The 21,722-nt window shown below is 40.6% G+C and overlaps 1 protein-coding gene across 1 annotated transcript in view; it reads left to right on the forward strand.

The window, feature by feature from the left end:
• The window catches only part of LOC147206066 (voltage-dependent calcium channel subunit alpha-2/delta-1), a 77,791-nt gene that overhangs the window by 34,239 nt on the left and 21,830 nt on the right, over positions 1–21,722 (forward strand). Inside the window, exons 7-25 of the mRNA XM_086108882.1 lie at positions 1,286–1,417; positions 3,130–3,199; positions 4,653–4,703; positions 4,866–4,965; positions 9,756–9,914; positions 11,006–11,110; positions 11,313–11,391; positions 11,471–11,520; positions 11,597–11,686; positions 12,144–12,218; positions 12,306–12,386; positions 12,938–13,012; positions 13,485–13,544; positions 15,716–15,772; positions 15,882–15,953; positions 16,043–16,104; positions 17,391–17,467; positions 21,067–21,127; positions 21,245–21,336. Of these exons, the coding sequence (XP_085965008.1) occupies positions 1,286–1,417; positions 3,130–3,199; positions 4,653–4,703; positions 4,866–4,965; positions 9,756–9,914; positions 11,006–11,110; positions 11,313–11,391; positions 11,471–11,520; positions 11,597–11,686; positions 12,144–12,218; positions 12,306–12,386; positions 12,938–13,012; positions 13,485–13,544; positions 15,716–15,772; positions 15,882–15,953; positions 16,043–16,104; positions 17,391–17,467; positions 21,067–21,127; positions 21,245–21,336 (1,548 nt within the window). The remainder of the gene's footprint in view (positions 1–1,285; positions 1,418–3,129; positions 3,200–4,652; positions 4,704–4,865; positions 4,966–9,755; positions 9,915–11,005; positions 11,111–11,312; positions 11,392–11,470; positions 11,521–11,596; positions 11,687–12,143; positions 12,219–12,305; positions 12,387–12,937; positions 13,013–13,484; positions 13,545–15,715; positions 15,773–15,881; positions 15,954–16,042; positions 16,105–17,390; positions 17,468–21,066; positions 21,128–21,244; positions 21,337–21,722) is intronic.

Here is a 21,722-nt window from a genome sequence, read left to right on the forward strand (position 1 = left end):
TGCATGGCATGCTTTTAACATACGTCACACCAATTAACCAATCAAAGACACTTTTTAAAAAATGTTTTGGTAATTCCCAATCCTGACGATTATGTTTACTCACAGGTGGCAAAATCAGGTCCAGAAAGTCAATCCCAAGCCAGTTTGACTTTAGACACAGTTGTTTCTGCATTCCGGGAGCTCATGTAACTCCTGGTTGAGTAGAAGCACCTGTTGCTGAAGGCAAAACTGCGGTAGGGTTTTTACTTGCCACCTCTGCCTATGCATATTTGTCACATTAGTAGTGACATTTCCACATAGTTTAAAGTCGAAACTCGGCAAAACTGAATATTATTATCTTTGTGGAAGCAGAGGGTTTGATACAGCTGTTGTATGAGACCTCTAAAGGCATACCTAAACTAGTGTCGGGTCTAACTTGAACAACGCAATGTTTAACATAATCCCTACTGTCAGATAAATGAGACAAGTGTGCAAATAATATCCTCAGTGGGGATAAGGAGACTAAAAATGAGAGTGAATTGAGGGGAGGTGGAAAAAAAAGAATGTCGTTTGGGGGCAACCAGTGTTGCGTCCCCCCTTCATCCATCATTGTGAGTGTTACGTGGCTCTCGGCTGTCCAAGTGCTGTGTCACTGCATCCATAATGCCTGTTGCCTCCCACAACATACACCATCAATCAGCTGCTATCACACACACACACACACTCGTTATTTCGGGGTAGAAACAAACAGGCTCGTGTTCATGTGGGAATACAAATGAGTTTATCAAAAATATCCACATGAGTTTGTGTTCACTTCACAGAACCTGGGCAATTACAATGATGTGTATTAAGGTGTTTATCTTTGTCTCTTTCGTAGACATTTTCAACATGACACAACATACTTGTGGGTTGTAAAAGCTCAATTATTCTCCGACTGCTTCACTCATAGAAAAGAAAACTCCTTGAATGCCATTTGACAGAAGCAGGCCAATTTAGAAAACAGGGTATATGTCTTCAATGATGCCATCGTCGAATATGTTAAATCATCTCAAAAAAAGATTTGACGGCATTGACATACAGTTGTGATGCTAACTCTCCCAGGCTGTCCTTCTAGGCGGTTTTGCGATCTTCTCTGGACAACTTTTCATGACATCCACTCAAGTTATTGTCCTCACCCGCAATCCTCTGTATTTAGTGGAGTCATTCTTTTCAGTTCAAGTCAACAGTAGTCTCAAGGAAATACCCTGGTCCTTGGTGTTCACAAACATTTTGAAAAGATCCATCACAATCTTTCTTTTGTTTTTAGCAACCATTGTGCTGAATGAGCTGAACTGGACCGAGGCTCTGGAGGACGTGTTTAAGAAAAACAGAGAGGACGATCCCACGCTTCTTTGGCAGGTGTTTGGAAGCGCTACAGGTCTGGCCCGCTACTACCCAGGTAGGCAAAAGAAAGTACAGAGTCTTTCCATGCAGAGCCATATGTATTGATAGAGGCAGGTCGGGAGAGAGTGAAAGTTTTGTAGGTAAACAGAGTGAGCAAGCTGGGAAGGTAGAAAACAAACTCGTCAGGTTGATCAGTAGAGAGTTGCTCCATATGCTAGCCATCCATTTTCTTCAGCTTATGGGGTCAAGTCATGGAGGCAGCAACCTAATCAGAGAAGCCCAGACTTCCCTCTCCCCAACCACTTCGGCCAGCTCTTCCGCGGGCGGTTCTACAAGACACTGCGACTAAATTGCCTCCAGGTCGGCATTGTAAATGAGAAACTACTCTCATTTTCCTTATTTGGTTAAACAAATAAACTAAGAATAAATTAATCAATCAATAAATGCGGAGTGCAAATTGCACTCGAGGGAACGCTAGGCAAGGCAACAGGTTTAGATCGACTTCCTGCCACCCAATTGTCATTCTCTCAGGCGTATCGCCAACACCCTTCTTTTGCTGCACTGGCTCGCGCATTTTGGTAGAGACTGGTCTGCTAAAAGATATGCACAGTGAGCCTTGCGTTGTTACGAAAAATAGGACCCACCAGCATATCCACCATGGCGCAGATGTGCTGTCTACAAAAATAGAGCCCATTGCCTCTTCAGCGAGTCTTGATTCTCCCCCCAAATCACCACCCTAAAGACCACCTAGGGAAGCTTTCAGGATCCTAACCAGATGCCCCAGCCACCTCATCTGGCTCCTCTCGATGAGAAGTGGCTCTGATCCTCTTCCTTCACACTGATCGGCCGCTTATACCTGCGATCTTTCTTGTTCTTGTGGTCGTGACCAACAGGTCATGACTAAAGGTGAGGGTTCGATTGTAGATCGACCGCTAAATTAAGAACTTCACCAACTCCTTCTTCACCGCGACAGACCAATGCAGAGTTCACATCACCGCGGGCGCTGCACCGATCCGCCTTTTAAGCTCCTCCTCCATTCTATTTTCCATATTACATTTTCATCATCTCTTAGTGAAATGGCCATATGGAACAATATTTTTTGTCTCTACGTGGCATTTATTATCCTGCTCAATTCTACAGTTTTCTCTGCTTGAGACTACGATACACAAAATCAACCAAGGTGCATTTGGAGTGTTTTTTTTTTTTTTTTTTTTTTACTCAAATGACCTTGACTCAAGAGTCACCATGTTTGCAATATGCTAATATCACCGCTCACAAAGACTCAATATAGAATCCCGTACAGCTCTGTCCTATACGAACCAATCATCCGTGCTTAAGCTTCATAGTGTTTCCTATTCATGGCATCGTCTGTGTGGCCTCACCGGAGAGGTTGATGTGCAATATTCCGGGATGAACACTGGCTTTGACTATTTTATTTCACTGTGTTTTTAAAAACTACTTAGCATGCATGAAGAGCGGGTTCACTCTCTCATGCATGCTCGTTTTTCATGCTCCCCCACACTCATACCAAATTGGTGATTGTCAAAGCAATTAAATTAAGTCTGCACGTCTTGTCATGAATTATACTCTGGGCTAAACCAATTAATGATTTGCAAGATGGCACCCAGAAATCTGCCATTCTTTTTGTCATCATGAAGTATGTCACAGAGCCTGACATGAAGGGTGTGTCATAAATAAAATAAGCAATCAGTGGGTTTATCTCCTTGCTGTGTGAGGTGTAATCAACACAATTTTCATGTCCTGCAGCATCTCCCTGGATGGATGCTCGCAAGACACCCAGTAAAATTGACCTGTATGATGTACGCAGGAGACCCTGGTAAGAGATCACACTATTGTTTGCTGCTTGCAGGTGGGGTACAGCCTGAACTGTTTTCCAGCCAATCGCAGGTCACACATAGACAAACAACCATGCAGACCCATAATCACACCTAGGGACATTTTAGAGTGTTCAATCAACCAACCGTGCATGTTTTGGGAATGTGGGAGGAAACGGGAGTACCCGGAGAAAACCCATGCAGGCATGGAGAGAACATGCAAACTCCACCCAGGGAGGCCGGAGATGGAATCAAACTCACGATCTCTGCACTGTGAGGCGGACGTGCTAACCAGTCACCCATTGTGCCACCAAGAGTTACATACTATTATACACTCATTGAGTCCATCTCCACAAGCCAACTGCTTAGACCACTTATAAAGACGCCAGTTCCAGACCACCCCTGCAATAAGTGAAATGCACGAAATGGAAATACTCTGTAGGTTACGTTTTAAAACATTTATGACACTCAATTATTGTTGTCTTTAAACACACCTTTAAACTAATACAGTGCAAGCACGTTTAAATGTTAATTGGGAGAACAAGAGCAATGGATTATATACAAACATAAATATTGTACAAACAGTGTACCGATTGCTCTGTTTACAGAAAACAAATCCTGTTTGTTTGGGTTTTTTTCCAAATTATCATCTGATAATATACAGTGTATATTAGTAGTCATTAGTAACATTATAAAATCAACCATCAGCCGTCGCTTACTATAAACATAAAAGGCAGGACTGAAGGGGATTCGACATTTAATAATCTTCATCAAAAACTAGGTTGAACTGAAATACTTTCTGTATTCATTCCTCATCTTTCAAATGGCAGCAGTGAGCACCTGTACATCCGGCCACCATCAGTCTCATGGTTACTTTGCAGTGAAAGTACAGGTCTCTATTTTATCATTTCCTCGCAATGTGCACTGATTGTTCAGTATTTTGCCAAATTCCTGTTTCCAAACAATGAAGGAGAAGTGGGTGATATCTATTTGATTAAACTTTAAAATTATAAAACCCAGAGCAAGGTGTGCATGTGGATGACTGTGTGAAGCAACATCAGTGTGTTATTTCCATGATACCTACTATACTGAAACAGAACAAGTAGAGACAGGCTAAACGCCAGCCGGGGTATGAATAATTAATAATTTCTAAACTGTGGAGCTATATCTATGAAAAGATGGACAAGCCGCTGAATGGGTGGAAAGTCTGGCTAAAAAGGCAGAAAAACACTGAAGACGTTCAGTGGAAGTAGAAAAATGTGTTGCAAAGAAGGACAAATGGTTATAAAAAAAATGCTTCGCAAAATGTTGGAAGTGGGAGTGGTTAATGACATGTCTATTAAAGTCATGAGGGATTTTTGAGATATGAGTTGTTTGAGTAATGCACATGGTACGGAATGAATTAATCTCATAAATCAAGCTACAATTGTGCTGACTGGTTAAGTGTGTGTGCAGGTACATCCAAGGAGCCGCCTCCCCCAAAGACATGCTCATCCTGGTGGACGCGTGAGTTACGCTAACGTCATTGATCTGTCCCCGTATGATTTACGATGATCATATTACATTTCTCGACTGTTGTATGCCCCTTGAGCTCCGTTCGGGTCTACCATTGGTCTTAACTGACAAACTCAAGTGCAGCAGACTGATGTTTTCGTCTCGTTTTGGCAGGAGTGGCAGCGTTTCCGGCCTGACGCTCAAACTGATCCGGACATCCGTCAGCGAGATGCTGGAGACGCTGTCGGATGACGATTACGTCAACGTGGTTTATGTGAGTTCAGATATTCTACCGATTTGGTATTCATGGGGACATTATTTTTGAACCAGTTTGGCTGTGTTGAATGACGAAAGGTGTATTTTACCAGAGAATATTCCATTTTGAAAGCAGTTTCCTCTCTGTTCATGAAATTAACCTAAAATGGCAAAGCTACACACAACAAAATTTAAATTTTCTAGTGACAAGAAATATTTGCTTTAAAATATTTTTGTTCAATTGTAATTTTTCAGTGAAAAGCAAATGTCCATTTAATTTTTTTTTTATCAAAAAAAAATTACGTTAATAGTTGCGTTTTGGAATCAACATTTAACAAACATTTTTAAAAATGATAAAAATCAACGTATCTCTTTTTCACAGGACAGCAACAATTTGATAGGAATATTTGTGGCTGAAATACTTTAAAAAACTTCATGAAAGCGTGAAAAAAATTTGAATGGATTATATATTTTTAAAGCAGCTTTTGGGACATTGACATTTCTCACGGGTCTTACTACGTTTCAAATTGTAATTTATTATTTGATCCTCAGGTGTCTCAATATTTCGTTATTTACATGCAGTAAAATGGCACATTGCTTACTGTTTCCAGCAAAGAAGCATTACGACTGAAATTATAACCAATTTACCTTCAGTAGTTCATTTTGGAAGGACTCATTTCAAGAGGAACACATTTATTACATGTCATACTTTTAGAATATTTTTTGGGATACAGACCTTTTTCTTCAGGGTACTTTAGTGTTACACACACAAGCCAAGACACTCCACATCTACTCCACGATTGCTTGGTTTCACATGCGCACACACACACACACACACACACACACACACGCCCGCACGCAAGCAGTTCCCAGAGATGGATGACATGTAATGAAGTATGGATTTCTGCCACGTCTGGCCACCTTCAAGCAGGCCTTTAATGAAATGCCTGCTGCTCCATTTTGCACTGGATGAAATTTTGTACTCTCTTGGCTGCCCCTTCTTTTTATATACCGCATGCACAAAAGTATTGTGACATCTAACCAAGTTTCCCTGCCACCCTTGCGTTCTACTAAAATAATTAAACCTCAACATGGAGGTTTAATTATTTTCGTCATCTCTATTACTTGTCCCCATTCATCTCTTTGCGCCAATGACCAAGGCATGTGTGCAACTTTCCCGTGTACAATACTGCAACTTTCCCTTTTACATTTTTCGACATTCTCTCCCGTCACTTCTTGTTTTGTTATCGACCAATCACTCCCACGACTCGCCCGCACTTTCATTTCTCGAAACCTTCCAGACTTACGATTAAGCGTCCAAAGAGCCAATCAGGCGAGTGGTATATCCATAATGGTGTGCTGCCAACTATGAGGTGTTTGTTGCGACAGAGTCTGCAGATTTGGAGCTTTTTTATTTTTCTGAAAACAATGCGTAATGCTTCTTAGTGGACGTTGATTCTGTGAAGATCTTTAGCGCGCTGTCATCCTTTGTGTTTTTAAGAATGGGACGGATACAATCAAACAGAAAAGAGACATGTATGCTTAAAAAAAACGGTGACAGGTTCATGGTTTTAAGATATCGGCTTTAGGGTGTATTTCAACCATAGGTTTCACGTGGTGGTCAACATTTGGCCAAAACTTAGAGTGAGAAATCGATTGGTAGGTCGGCGATGCTCTCAAGGAGTTTGCATGACTAAATATTTAAATTAAATTCCATTGAAACTAATAAGCCATACAGAGTTTGAGCAATTGACCAAAGGTGACAGAGCACACCAGAAGCAGAGGACAAGGCAATAGTTTTGCAGCACTGTGGTGTTAAACAGTTCAATAAATTTTTAAGGGTATTTTATTTCCAGTATTGATGCAGAGACTCTTTCCATGCATTCTTTTAAAATATGTTATCATGTTTTTGTTTTTAAGAAGTACAAGGTTGTCAGGTGCTATTTTTTTTGATCAGGCTGGAATGGATCCATGACATCAATGGGGAAAGATCATTTGACTGTATTTGCTTTACTATTGTGCTTTACTGATTGGTCAAGTGAGTAGTTGAAGGGATAGGCAATCACCATCCTCATCATTCCCTAAGCCCCGCCCCCTCTTGAAACATCAATTAGAAAACAGCAAATTAACTGAGGTCACACTCATCAGAAGTCATTATTTCTGTCTCAGTGTCACACTCTCAGTACGTCTGTCTTTTCATCCGCGGACCTGCTCAAAAACCTCTAATACTGGTGCATGCCACCTACAGGTGTCGGGGCTTGACATGCCATCATTAATCTCTGATGTTAGCAATGAATCCTTCCTCATTAACAGCAGCCAAGTGACCAAGTTGGCATTTGGTCAAGGAAGACACACACTAACACACACACACCCACACACACACACGCACACACACACACACACACACATATACACTCCCCGGACAGCTGTTGTAGGTCAGAGGAACACCTGTTGGGTACTCCTTCCCATTCTTGTGCTCATTTTTTTTCTTTCATGTTTTTTATTTTTTCTCCCACTTTTAATCCTCTTTGCTGACTTGAAGCCTGATTTGCTTCAGGTCTGCACCTCCGAAATGGCCACCAACGTGCTCACGCAAACACATGTGAAAGCTAATCTACTGAGCAGGGGCAAAACAAAGAAATTGTGTGCATTCCGGGAGGAGTAAATGAAAATACATTTATTCAGTGTGCGGAGAGATCTTTTCAGTTTTATAAATATTTTTGAAATGCTAGAAACAAACAATTGCGTGACATATTTTGTTTGAGAAATTAATGATCTCAGGGCTGACTTGGAGTCAGTCACAAGAAGGAGTCGTGCCATATCACCAATGACAAACTCCATTTTGCACTTTGGTGCTGACCAAAATGTACAAACCACCTGACCTACTTTTTAAACCTTTCAGGGACAGCGGTTACTCCAGTGGACAGCGAATCATGTTATCAGGTTAAAGGGTGCATGACAGGGTTAATATGACGGCCTCCATCACTTTTACACTTGCTGCCCACAAGTGACACTGATGTGAAAGTTGGACGAGTGATTTTGAGAAATGGAGTTCTGATCTGAGGAATGGTCGAAAAATTCTAAGTGACAAAAAAGAGTGGCACGGTAGAAATCAATGAGAAAGGTTTGGCCATAGAAATACATTTGCATAGGCCAAATACAACACAAAATTTTAGTTATAACCATTAATGCGGTGGTTGTCAAAGTGTGATCCGCAAGCTCCATCAACTGGTACACAAAGTATCGCTGAATTAAATTGTGCATAATGTCACACTGGTGTAAACTTTTCTTTCAATCCAGAACGATGCATTGTCTTACTAATTTAACTTTTAAGTCCAATACATTGGCATGTCGTCTTTTCGAACAGGTTGTTTTGACATTTCCGAGGCCACTGATGTCGTGTCTGATAACTGCTTTTGCATGAAAAAGGAAACACACCGCCCCTCGCTGCACCCCTGACTGCATAATCGCCATCTGTGTAAACATGACATATCTCATGACATGAACTCATTTATATGACACACCTTCCGAAGTTTCTCATATTCCCTACTCACACACCCTTTCCCCCTCCTCGTCCTCCTTTTTAATAGATTATGTGACAACACGCCCTATTATGCACACCTCTGTTGTGTTTCCGAAGATATATTTGCTTGCTGTCTTCTTGATTTGGTGTGTGTGTGTGTGTGTGTGTGTGTGTGTGTGTGTGTGTGTGTGTGTGTGTGTTTGCAGCCATTGTGATCATGGCCTTGCAGTCAACACGCCAACACATGCACGTACACACATAAGGGTCAGACATCATGTTGCCTCCCAGCTTGTTGATCAATGTTTGCAGACTCACACAAAAACCCTGATGAGTTGAGAGGAGGTTTGACAATTTGAACACAATAGATGCTCTGTTGTTCATTATTGCTGCATGGCATAGTTGAAGGTGTCAGAGTACAACAATGTTTAACAAGGTTAAATAAGGTTTTTGGGTTCAGGGAAGAATTTTTTTACAAACACACAGAGAATAGGATTTTATGTCTTTATTAACTGCAGAATAAATGATTAAACCATCTTCTTTTTAATCACAAAAAAAAGCTTCTGCCTGATTCCATTTTTTAGTAATCAGCAGTAAAACACTAGTTGGTTTTACCCAAATCACCTATTATGGACCAAATAAATCAGAAAACAGGCTTTTTTTGTAAAAATACATTTTATGCACAACATATGGACACTCTTCAACACATCATGGTGTGAATGAAAATAAAAGATAGCACATAAGTTATTGCACATTGTTTTGCCGACTACCAAGCAACGGCTCGCTGTTCCCCGAGGGACTCTACGTACGAATGAGTGGTGTGACGGACCTTGAGTTGTGTGTATGAAAATTAGGCACCCTCATCATTTTATCCCCCCCCCCCCCAAAAAAAAACAAAAAAAAACAAAAACACTACGGTGTTGCTGCATAACCTTGTTCTAATATACTGTAGCTCCAATCTTGTTGCCATGGGTACCGAGTCGTGGCGCTCCAAGGATGTGAAGCAATTAGTGGGGCTTGATGAATCTGTCTGTTTTTCCACTGGTTCCTAACAACCAAGGCCAGGTGGGAGTGCTGCGTGTGCTCATGTGTGCATGTTAGTGCGCGTGTGTGTGTTTGTGCATGCCACGCTGTATTTTATTTACACATATGTTGCACATGTGATAATTTATTCTAAATTGCGGCGAGCCAAACTAGCACATAGGACCAAGCGTTTCACTCTAATTACGGCAGCGCGTCTTTGGGGTCTGTGCAGTGTCATTTATTAAGCCCTGGCTTTTGTTTCCCAGTTCAACACTATGGTGAAGAAGACGGCGTGCTTTGACCATCTGGTTCAAGCCAACGTGAGGAACAAGAAGCTGCTGAAGGATGCTGTGCAGAACATCACGGCCAAGGGCATCACCAACTATACCAAGGGATTCGAATTTGCATTTGAGCAGCTTGCTGCGGTAATGTTTGACCTACTTTCAATATTTTAATTTTGGTCATTTGAATATTTGTTTTGTATTTTTTTTTCTTCAGGGATGAGATTAAAAAAAATCACCATTGATACATCATATTTATCCATTGCATTGTTATAGTTTGTATAATCTACTTCTCAAATAAATTTCAGTGAATTGAATTGTATTTTTAATTGTATAGCTTTTCTTACCTGTTAGCTGAGTTTCATCACGTGACGTTCGCTAGCTGACCCGTGATTGGTCGTTACGTGAGCCTAGAGCAAGTATAATGTAATTTTCAGTCAACAGCAAGAGGCCAAATGTCCATCGCTGAGATGGATTACAAACGGATGGATTTTGCTTAAGTGTATATTGCAGGAAACATTTAATCGTAGTTAATCATATTTACTCTAATTTTATTTTATATGAATGTCAAATAAAATTACCAGTAGTTACTGCTTTGTATCCACGTGTAAAACACTTACTCCTTATTTACTCCTTATAGTTTGTTTTAACAAATACAATCAATTTATAGTATGATATATTTTATATAATGTCTTATTATGGATTGCTTTGGTACATGTTGTCATTTTGCTTTCCCCAATTATGAAATGTTTTTTGATGAATTAATTAGAATTACAGTACTATAATTAATTAGACATCACTTTTAAATTTTATTTTGTTTATTTTGCAAAACTGCAATGAAACTTGCACTTGCATGAAACACTTTCTTTTCCTTTTTAATTTATTTCATAACATTAGCCTCATCAATGACATTTGCACATTCGTTTGTATTCATTTTTTATGCAATGTGAGGATAAGCGGTTCAATTCATGGATGGATGCCTCAGTCACTACGTTAGTGACTGAGGCATGAAGGGGGGAGCAGTGGGTGACAGCTGTAATATTGTCCTGATGTTTGCTGCCATCTGCTGGATCCATCTTCTCCCTCTACTACAACAGTATCTTTTTGTGAAGCCACCTCATTTGGTTTCAGCATTGCAATTAACTGACATAGCATTCCAAATTGCATTGACTGTGTTGTATGAAATGACAAAAAGAACAAATCTAAGTAGCTTCATCTTTCTTGTGTGTGAACAGACAAATATAAGCAGAGCAAATTGTAATAAGATCATCATGCTGTTTACCGATGGCGGAGAAGAGCGAGCACGGGCCATACTGGAGAAATACAACGCTGACAAAAAAGTTGGTCACATCATGTAATTGCCTGTCGTATTCAAGTGTTTATTGTTTGACTCTAGGGGTCATTTTACTATTTAAAATAAGTCGAGCCTGAGGCATGTTCTGCTTAATACAGGATGCGATCTTGCATCCTATCGACTTTATAAAGAGAGAAAAGAGCCATGCTAAGGAAGCTTGAGTCAAAACGGACATCATAATGTTGTAGGTGAGGATCTTCACCTTCTCCGTGGGACAGCACAACTATGATAAAGGACCCATTCAGTGGATGGCCTGCTCCAACAAAGGTGCAGCATCATCCACATCCACATTGTCCACAATATGCCATCATATTATCCATCTCCTCATTTTCTTGGTCCTCTCCAGGATATTTCTACGAGATCCCCTCCATTGGAGCCATAAGAATCAACACACAGGTCATTTTACTGAGTGCTTGATATATTATCACCATCCACTTCCAGACATGACTCTGTGTTTTTCTGTCGGATTTAGGAGTACCTGGATGTCCTGGGCAGACCCATGGTTCTGGCGGACAAGCAGGCCAAACAAGTGCAGTGGACCAACGTGTACCTCGATGCACTGGTGTGACATTATTACTGTGCTCTAAATTCTGAATGTACATGATCAGATTTACCAATGTGTGCTCAATCAAGGACAGTGGGAATGGTGGGAATCTTGAAACTGAGGTAACATTGTTCAATGGGGGGTATGAAACAGTACCCATAATTTTCTATACAGTAGGTATGGTGGATATGTAGACAATCCATCAAATTTGCACCTGTTGGTGGAGGAATCATGAGTAAATCTCAAAATATCGCCCGACTACTGATTTACAATCCATAATTTTCAGTATTGAGCCACTGCGGGTCCAACCCCAACTACGATTTTAGTTAGCACAGTGGCCGCGGGCCGAGCTAGGGTGTTGTTTAATTTTCCACTTGATGGGTGGGCAGGTACTCCCGAGACTATTTGTAAACAAGGCATTAAGTAAATATATGGTAAAATAATATAATCCGTGTCGCGTTTGTGCCTTACTCAGGAACTCGGTCTGGTCATTACCGGGACCCTTCCTGTCTTCAATAAGACCAAAACCAAAGACGACAGGAATGGGGAGGTGCGGTGAAGTTTACATATGTTTACAGATTTACAGGTGCCAACAGCAGAGGCAAACTGATGTATTTTCCTTACTTCTATTTCTCAGCATCAGAATCAGCTCATTCTCGGCGTAATGGGCATCGACGTGTCGCTGAATGACATCAAGAAGCTCACGCCACGTTTCACAGTGAGTCAAACTCCATTTTTGTACAGTTTTACTGCTTCCATACCAGTCTTCGTGTTCGGAAACTGTGACGTGAGCTTATCTGTTTTCGAACGGCGTTTTGCTGTCCTATTTTTGCAAACAGCATTGACAAGATAAACCGTGAATTGAAATGTAATGATTTTTGGAGCTGCTCCCTTTTTTGTTGGTGTTTATGTAGCCACTTCACACCAGTAAGTGTGCAACAACGCTGACTGCGTATCCAGGTTGGCGTGAATGAAAGAAAAATGTCCTTTCTATCTTTCCTTCCTTTCTTTCTTAAAACCGCAAACAGTGTTTAAATGCAGATTCGCATCTGTAAACAAGATAGCATGTCAAGTCATGTAGTTCAAGTCAAAGTCAGGTCCAATCTCTTGAAAACCAACTCAAAATGTATCTCACATTTTTGGAAAGCAAGTCACAAGTCCTACAAATGGCAACTCAAGTCGGACGACAGTCAAGTCATATGATTTGAGCCACCCATCTCCGAGATCTATTTAATATAATAATGCCCTTTGCTACGTTCCTTTCATCAGATTGGCCCAAATGGATACTACTTTGCCATTGATCCCAACGGCTATGTCTTGTTGCACCCCAATCTCCAGCCAAAGGTAGGTGTCACAAGATTACACTATGCTGTTAAAGTTACCTTCAAAAGGATTTTTGACTTTTGTCTAAAACTAACCATTCCCTTATGTTGGGGATGCACAATCTTTTTTGGCCCAAGTTCTACTTTTCATAAAGTTCGTAAGGTTAGCTATAGCTGTAAATTGGACAGATGACTATAGATATCAATCTACCAATTACATGTTCTAGGTTAAAACAACAAACAAAAAAAACATGTTTTACAGTTATGGTAAAGTTAATCCAAGCAAGAAGCCTCACAACCTTTGAGACAGACACTTAGAAGATATCGAATTGGTTTCGTTGGCTCTTAGCAGAGACATAACATTACTTGTTAAGTACCAGTACCTGACTTCCTATGAACTTCATTTTCATATGACACGTGATTTTGTCAATCCCACCAACTATCAAGTATGACTGGAAGCTAGTTTACCAAACACATCATCATTATTTTCCCAGAAAAGGATCCACAACAGGAATTTAAGGCTCTATGATAAGTATGCTGTAACTTTTCATGAGGTGAGATATTCCAGAAAAGTAGACATTCGGTTTAGTAGCCATAGATGAGTACAGTATGTAGATATTTGACCACAGTTTCCTTTTTAGCATACCCTAGTTTGCGTCAGCATTGTGCTTCATAGTTTACTCCCAATGTGACATGCTAGGATGCTGTTATTAATTAAGCAAATAGGGTGAAGCTAAGTCCCTCCAATGTGTAAAATAAATCCTGCTTCGAACGTATCTGTGAGTTATTGTAATACTTTCAATATCATTCCCTCTTCTCTTTCTTTGAATTCCTTTCATCGACCCTTTTACAGTAGTTATTTTCATATTCTTTCCTGTCTTCTTTCACAATGTTTGATGTCTTATTCTGTCTCATGCATCATTGCTCACCCTTGATCATTTATTCTTTTTTTTTCCCTTCTCTCATTTCATGCTGAAATGCATCATCTTTCATTGCACTCGCCCCCATGCACCCCCTTTCACTTATTGCCAAATGTAAGGAACTCATGCAATTTCAATGTGTCATTGAATATTTTACACACTTCTTAACTGTGCATTTAATGTGATGTAAGTGAACAGTTTCTTATTCGTTTTAGGGCAGTAATGTCCCTTCATCTCATTGGCACTATCTCATCCAGCACATGTTCAGGCACTACAATAGCACCATCATTGTGCTCAAATTTCATTTTATACCACCATACAAGCACATAGATGTGTTTTATTTTAAACAAAGCACATTAGTGGGTGGCCCCAAAAACACTACACATTCTATTTTATTTCAGGTGTTGTTCAGATGTTAGGCCATCAAAATTTGACATTTTAGGCTGTGAAGGGTGTTTTTTCCCCTTTTTTAAAATAAGTACTATATATCATTCCCTTTCTTGATGGCTTGCCAATTGACATTGGAGCAGGATTGCAAAATTGTCACCTCTCAAGAAGTTTTCCTGTCCCTATGACAGTTCACCCAATCGTAGAAGCATTATGGCAGTCACACTGCTCCAACGCATTGAACAATATCCCATATCCATGACAAGATACTCCAAAAACAAAAATGATCTGTTCTTGACTAACCGCACAGCTGAATGCCAGCTACTACCACCACTGATGAAAACTTCAAGAGTAGGAATCCGCGCAATGGCAGGGAATGTCAGTCCGGAAGGCTGCACTTGTAACTCAACATCAGCAAGCTGGATTCATCAGATGCTTCACAGATTGATAAACCTTTAACCGTACCGATTTCACTTTGTTCAACAGCTTCAAGTGGAAAATGATGACACCGAAAAACCTGTATCGTTGGTTAGTTAGGGACAGAAAAACATCATGCCTTGTGGCAAAATCTTGCAACTCTGCTCCGATGTAAATGATATGCTGATGGTCTTATTCCAGTCCAAATGAAACCTGTAACGAATTAGAACAAAAAAAAGTATGGTATCATGATTTTTGGGGCACCCTGTATTATTGCCTCATTATTACGCAAATATGACTCAAATGATTGTGTACTGACCCAGACGCAAGACAGCAGAGCCTGATATTATTTCTGCGGCATTATTAAACCTGAATTTACACTCCAGGTCAAAATGCCCAATTTAAGATTGGCATTATACTTTACCTTTTCAGATATTGTATGTCCACGAACATTTCAGGTGACACATAGTATGGCTATCCGATTTCCACATTTACTTTATACTCACACTGACAGATATCCGATATGTTATCGGATTTTCCTGAAAAAAATCTGGAAGAGGCAGGCGCTACGGTGGTTGACTGCCTACCGCCTACTGACAGCTAGCACCCGCAAGCGAGGAATCGATTTGGAAGAGGTCTGATTCCGATCTGAAGCTATATGATTCCATGACCCACTCCCCAAAATATTTGCTGCTATGACAAATAGACATAATAGACTCTATTATGTGAGCTTTGAAAGATTGTCTCATTGTCCAAAGAATTCTGGACCTACAAAAACTACAGCCAACTGGATTGTAAACATTGCCTCTGTCATTAATAATAATTTTTAAAAAAAACAACGAATACAACAGCAAAATAATAGGACCAAAAAACTTTAAAATAAGTCCCTGAGTAGTATGAAAGTTGCACAATGAAAATGCCACTGCCCAAATATAGCCCAACCCCCTTCAGGGTCTCTCTCTTTTTTTTTAAATTCTTTATTGTAGAATCCTAAATTCCAGGAGCCGGTTACTCTCGACTTCCTGGATGCAGAGCTGGAGAATGACATTAAAGTAGAGGTACTGTCGGCAGCACCCATGGCTTTGCATTAAAAGCGCAACTGTGCAGCAATATGAGTCTTAGTGTAGTCGTAAACAAACTGAAATGTTGCACGTCTTCACCACGCAGATCAGGAGAATGATGATCGATGGTGAGATCGGGGCGCGGACTATTCAGACCCTGGTGAAAACTCAGGATGAGGTCAGAGACTGTTTTTTTTCTCAATTACAAAAAAGAGTTTTCAATAATTTACGGCAAAATTAGCATTTTCTATTCATATCATCTTGCAGAGATACATTGATAGAGGAGTAAGAACATACACTTGGGCACCAGTCAATGGAACCGATTACAGGTGAGTTATCCGAAGTCTCTCGAAGAGCATATGTGATGTCAAGTGTGCTACATTTAAACATATCCACTCATAACTCATCACTGAGCGGTCACTTAATCATGAAGGGAGTGATTTAAGCCAGAAGGGCTGACCTTGGTTTCTCATGTCAGGCTGACTATACTCAGAATAACTACAGTCGAGTTGTTCACGAATGCCCAGTTCACAAACCATTTGTTTCATGAACTACATTTTCTAATCCAAATTATCTTGGTTCATGCATCACACTTCATTTTCTGTATACAAAAATGATTACTGTTCGAAAAAATAAAATTGAATTCTGTGATTATGAAGTATGCAGCCCCACCCCCCAGCATTTTTAAGTGCCTAAAAATGCCACAAGAGGACAGCTGAGAAATCCTTTGCCGAGCTAAAAACTCATCTGTCTTCAAATAGTTTCCTTGGCCCCAAGATTCCTTCAGAAGTTGCCATTTCTTGCTTCACCTTTCAGTGAAAACCCCACAAATAAGCAAACTTGTGTGGGGTCACTGTAAAAGTTAATCATGAGAATAGTTTGTGATCACGTTGCGGGGTTTGGTATGGCGGAAAGCTACCATTTGAATTCTTGTTATGGCCACATCGTAAATTGGCTACAAATGCCTGGAGATTGAAGGAGAAGGTTAGATGTGAAAGTTGCCTCTTATTATGTCATTCTTGCGTCTCATTTGCCAGGCAAGACTGGTTGACTTACGATGGATCCAACTCTTACACTCATGTTAAGAACAATTTCAATGGGAAATTGCTTCCGTTCGTGAATGGCGTCTCGAAGCCAATGACATTTGTGAACCGAGTTTCAAATGTTTTCTTCAAATGTCCGTTTGGATGGATGGATAATGCTGTTCAAAATTTGCATCTCACAGTTCATATTTAGGATGCATCAAGATCAATATGCAACATGTTATTTCTAGACATCTCTGCCAGTGTTTACATTTTCGCAATGTCCCATCGCTGGTGAGCTATTTTTAGAACAGGCCCACGGGCTACTCAGTTGGGCCTCAAGGGCTGCCTGGGGCACCATGTTGGTGATCCCTACTGTAGGTAGACTGACAGCGAAACATCAGCTCGATAAATATCCAAGCAGACAGACACCTCGATTGAACCGACAAACAGCATTGTCATCAAAAACATCAGTGAAATCAACAATAACCTCATCGTCGTCCTCATCGTCATGGTCATCACCATCCACATCAACACCCACATGTGTCTTCCTAACCAAATGAAACAAGTTGTCACGTGTCTTTCTCGCGCAGCTTGGCTCTGGTTCTGCCGAAATACAGCGAGCACTTCATTCAAGCCAAACTCGGCGATGACATCAAGCAAGCAATGAGTGAGTGCAACACCATCTGTGATCTTGTAAACTGCACTTTCATTTCCTTTTATTGGCCCTTCGCGAGAAACTCCCTCACAAATGTTCATCGGGTCACCACTGTTGTTTCCCAGCTGGAACCGCAGGCCGCTCCTTGTGTGCCGCATTCCCGATGTGCTTTTTCGTTTGTAGTGTAACCTGCTGGTCAGCGGTCATGCACTCCCATGCACAGTCAAACACATGAACCCCTTGTCAGCGACCCAGCCCGAGCATTGAGGTTCTTTTGATCCTCCCTAAACATTTTTGCCTTCCTCCTTTTCTTTTGTTCTGATCTGCTTTTAGGCTTTTGGCTTCTCTCGCTTTTGTCTCCCCACGATCAACTTTTCCATCTAGCATAAGCAGTTTGGACAAAAAGTATGTAGCAACAAAGGGATGAAATGCAAACATGACATGATTAATTACACCAGTGGTTCTCAAATTGGTAAACTGTATGTTTTGGCCAGCAAAAAAAAGTTTTCATAAATCTGGTGGCATTTGGGAAGCTGAAGTGAGGTGAGGAGCTGAATTTAGAGTAAAAGTAGTCCTTATTCAGTCCTTATTCCCTGCAAAAAGCAGGGGTTTACTTTACACACATATCTTTAGTCTAGTAGCATAGTTGCTAGGGGTGTGCATCTCTCCTAGAAAAGATGATTCGATGCGTACAGAATCTCGGTACTTTGGGTGCGATACGGTTCAAGGACAATACATTTTCAAGTTGAACAAATTGATTTGATTCGGTGGAATTACCACTCAATTTGATTTGGTACGGCTCAGCTAGGGAAATTCTGATACAGTTTCTTGCTGAGAGTAAACCATCATTTATCAATATAAATTAACCTTTTAGAACTTTAAATGTGGTATTTCCTACAAGTCGATTTATCAAAGACAAAGAAATGCATCAGTTGCTTTTTCTCATGTTTATCAACATGTAACAACATGTGAAAGCTCCCCAAAGCCCAAACAATCGAGGTCCATTTCATTTAAAGAAACAACAAATCATCAGCAAGAGCAAACCGATTCATACAGATTGATGACTTTTTTGATGGTTTATTTTCTTTATTTAATTCATTTAAGAAAAGCTACATTCAGAGTGATTCATTTGTTCGTGTATCAATTCTAATTGGTTTTCGTGACCCCCCAAATATTTGCCTACATCATATTTGCACTTGTTTACACACACACACACACACACACAAACACACAATTCACATTGTTTGAGTTGTGAATTCTTTCTGTATGATTTTCGACTAAATTCTTTGCTACTTCTCTGGTGTGTCTTCTCTGCTGTGTCTTCTCTGCTGGACATTTACAGCATCGTCTTGGGGCAAGTACTCATTTTTCTATCCATGTATATATATATATTTATTTTTTGTAATGTTATTTTCCTTCCGCTTCTTGCATGCTGTTGTCCTGTACACATTTTTGTGATTATTACATTTAGCGCTCTGTTGACGATTACGAAGAGCTTTCGGATGCCTCGTGGGGTATAAAGCAGCAAGTTCAGCGTGAAAAAACATCTGTCTCTAGTGCATTTTCATCACTTTGATGTGTTTCTACAAAGCCGTTTGGCTAATGGTGCAGCTATCCCAGTAGATGAGATTTTGACTGAGCGCTTTGGCCTTTGTGTCACTTGCTGTCGTAAAGAGCCTGTCGACATTTACGGGGCCGTTAAAAGAGCTGAAAATCCACTTAGGCATTGATTCGAGTACAGTATGCAGCCATCTTATAGGAGACATATTGTGCACTTTTTTCTGTTTCACATAAAGAGCGGTCACGCAAATATTGCAAACATTTTATTCATATTTACAATGTTTTGTACATAAAGAGCAAGCATTCAGGAAAGGTGACATCTTCAGTTGTCTTTACTGTTATTGAGTAGGCATAACCCTCACATGGAAAAGCTTAAATTCATCGGATGTATTTATTATTATTCTTATGTTTTACATTTTGACGAATCACCAAGGTGCTGCGTGCTCAAGCTGGGATGTGATGTCGGCTAGCTCAGGGCACTGAAATGTCGCACCCCACCTTGGCCCTATCGATTGTCTTGACGAGTTGCTTTTGCGCATGTCAAACATTGAATGAAAATCGATTGGGAAAGCTTTGTGCCCCACTGGAAATACGTCACCAAATCAGACAACACAGATGCATGACCTACTTTACTCATGTATACTGTATACTTTTTACCCTTCTTATCCAAAAATAGATGAAGATATTTTTCAAAATACTTTCATTTTATTATCAATATTTTATTTGATAATTATCCTCAAGAAAAGGGGCCGCAGTCAGTGGTGGGGAGGCGCCCTCTTGACCAGCAAACATTGGATGGCAGACACTGTAGAAAAACATTTTTTTAAAACATTCAAGCTATTCAAAAATCTATTTTCCATAAAAAAAGTTTCACAACAGAGCCAGACCACCACTAACATCTCTCGACTGATTCATAAGAAAAACTCCCCCCCCCCCAAGTCGTACTGCATAAACATGCGTTCCTATACCAGGGGCTGCTATATATGATGCTGCCAATAAATCTGCCTGTCATCTCTTTTACGCGAAGGATATCGTTTTATCCCACAGCAATTTTCCATGACAATGTTCAAAGTGGGCCATTCGGTGATGAATTTTGCAGACAGCGCCACTACGCCAGCTGAATACAAGTCGAAGAGAACTTTCTTGAATGACGCCGAATGACGCCTGTATTGTCATTTACGAGATTTGGAATGCTTGTCCACGGCTTGGAAAGATTTTTTTTTGGGGGGGGGGATGTTTTCAACCTGTTTCGATGCATGCTCTGACATTTTAGTTCATCAGACAACATTTTCCAACTACTTTCTTACTTTCTCACTTTCTTTCTCCTCTCCTCCTTCCTCTTGATGGGGGTCACAGGGCAAATAGGCAAGTATTTCATTCCTTATGAGCCGCCACTCTTCGCTTTGCTCTTTTTATCCAGCACCTCATATCTGTCTAATATGTCTTGTGTCCGTGTGTGTGTGTGTGTGTGTGTGTGTGTGTGTGTGTGTGTGTGTGTGTGTGTGTGTGTGTGTGTGTGTGTGTGTGAACATGTTATTGTCAGTGTCTGGGAACATAATGTGAATCTTAAAAGCACATCAAAATTTCAGTGGGAACTAAAGTGATGAAAAATATGATCTAGGTATTTAGGGTGTGTGTGACTGTATGTGTGCATTGTCATTCCTTTAAAAAAAAATCAACCACATTTTTTGTTGTGACAACACACATTTTTGTAGGAACAAAACTGCCGTTCTGACACAGAGTTGCATAAATCGAGGCATATGTGTGTATGTGTTTGTGTGTGTGTGTTGTTGCATTTATATTTGTCTGCATTTGTGGGTGTCAGTGTTACTGCATCTGTGTTTGTCTTGTATGCATGTTATTAATTCTATCAGGGAATATAAATATGACAGCACGTAAAACGTTTCAGAGGACCAAAATGCCAGTCACATGATATATATTAAGATGATTGTGTCATTACAGTATTTCAGCACATTAATGTGACAAAAATGCAGATGATGTAAGTTAAGATTTGTGTGTGTGTGTGTGTGTGTGTGTGTGTTTTTCTAAAGTGATGGAAACCCTCCAGCTGGAGAATTTTGACAACTTTGGTCACACCTTCATTGCTCCACGGTGAGTCGGCCGAGCCCCGCACTGCCCCCTGCCCACTTTCCCCAACTGAATGTAGCATTGCGCATGCCGGAACAAAAGTGGTGCCGAGAGTGAAACTGATGGTTGCTGTTTCTTCAGGGAGTACTGCAAAGAGCTGACGTTGTCGCTCAACAACACCCAGTTTCTCCTCGATTTCAACCAGTACATTGATAGGAACACTCCAGATGCATGTGAGTCATGCATCTCTCTCAGTGTTTTGGTTTCCTTTTTAAATACTTGCACTGATGGTGTTTCGGCCTTCATCAATGTACACTGTGTGCAGTCGTATAAGCGTGAGACCTGTGTGTGTGCATGCGCCACACTCTATTTTCTCATTCGCAATCTTCATCCCTGTGCTCAGAATCTGAAGGGCAGAGCAGCTCATTTGATGAGTCAGGTCTGAGCAGGGTGACATCAGGCCTAATCGACTGAGCTTCCTAGAAGCTCCGTGTTGTCATTCTACACGGTGACTCATCTGGTTTGATTGGTCGTCATCTAATGGATCTCCCTGGCCGGTATAGCTTACGGCCATTATCCCCCCTTGCTAATGGAGGCAGCTATCCCTGATCCATTTGGA

The sequence above is a fragment of the Hippocampus guttulatus genome, chromosome 4 (genome assembly GCF_054856545.1).
Source record: "Hippocampus guttulatus isolate MCC_2025c chromosome 4, RoL_Hgut_1.0, whole genome shotgun sequence".
In the NCBI taxonomy this organism is placed as follows: domain Eukaryota; kingdom Metazoa; phylum Chordata; class Actinopteri; order Syngnathiformes; family Syngnathidae; genus Hippocampus; species Hippocampus guttulatus.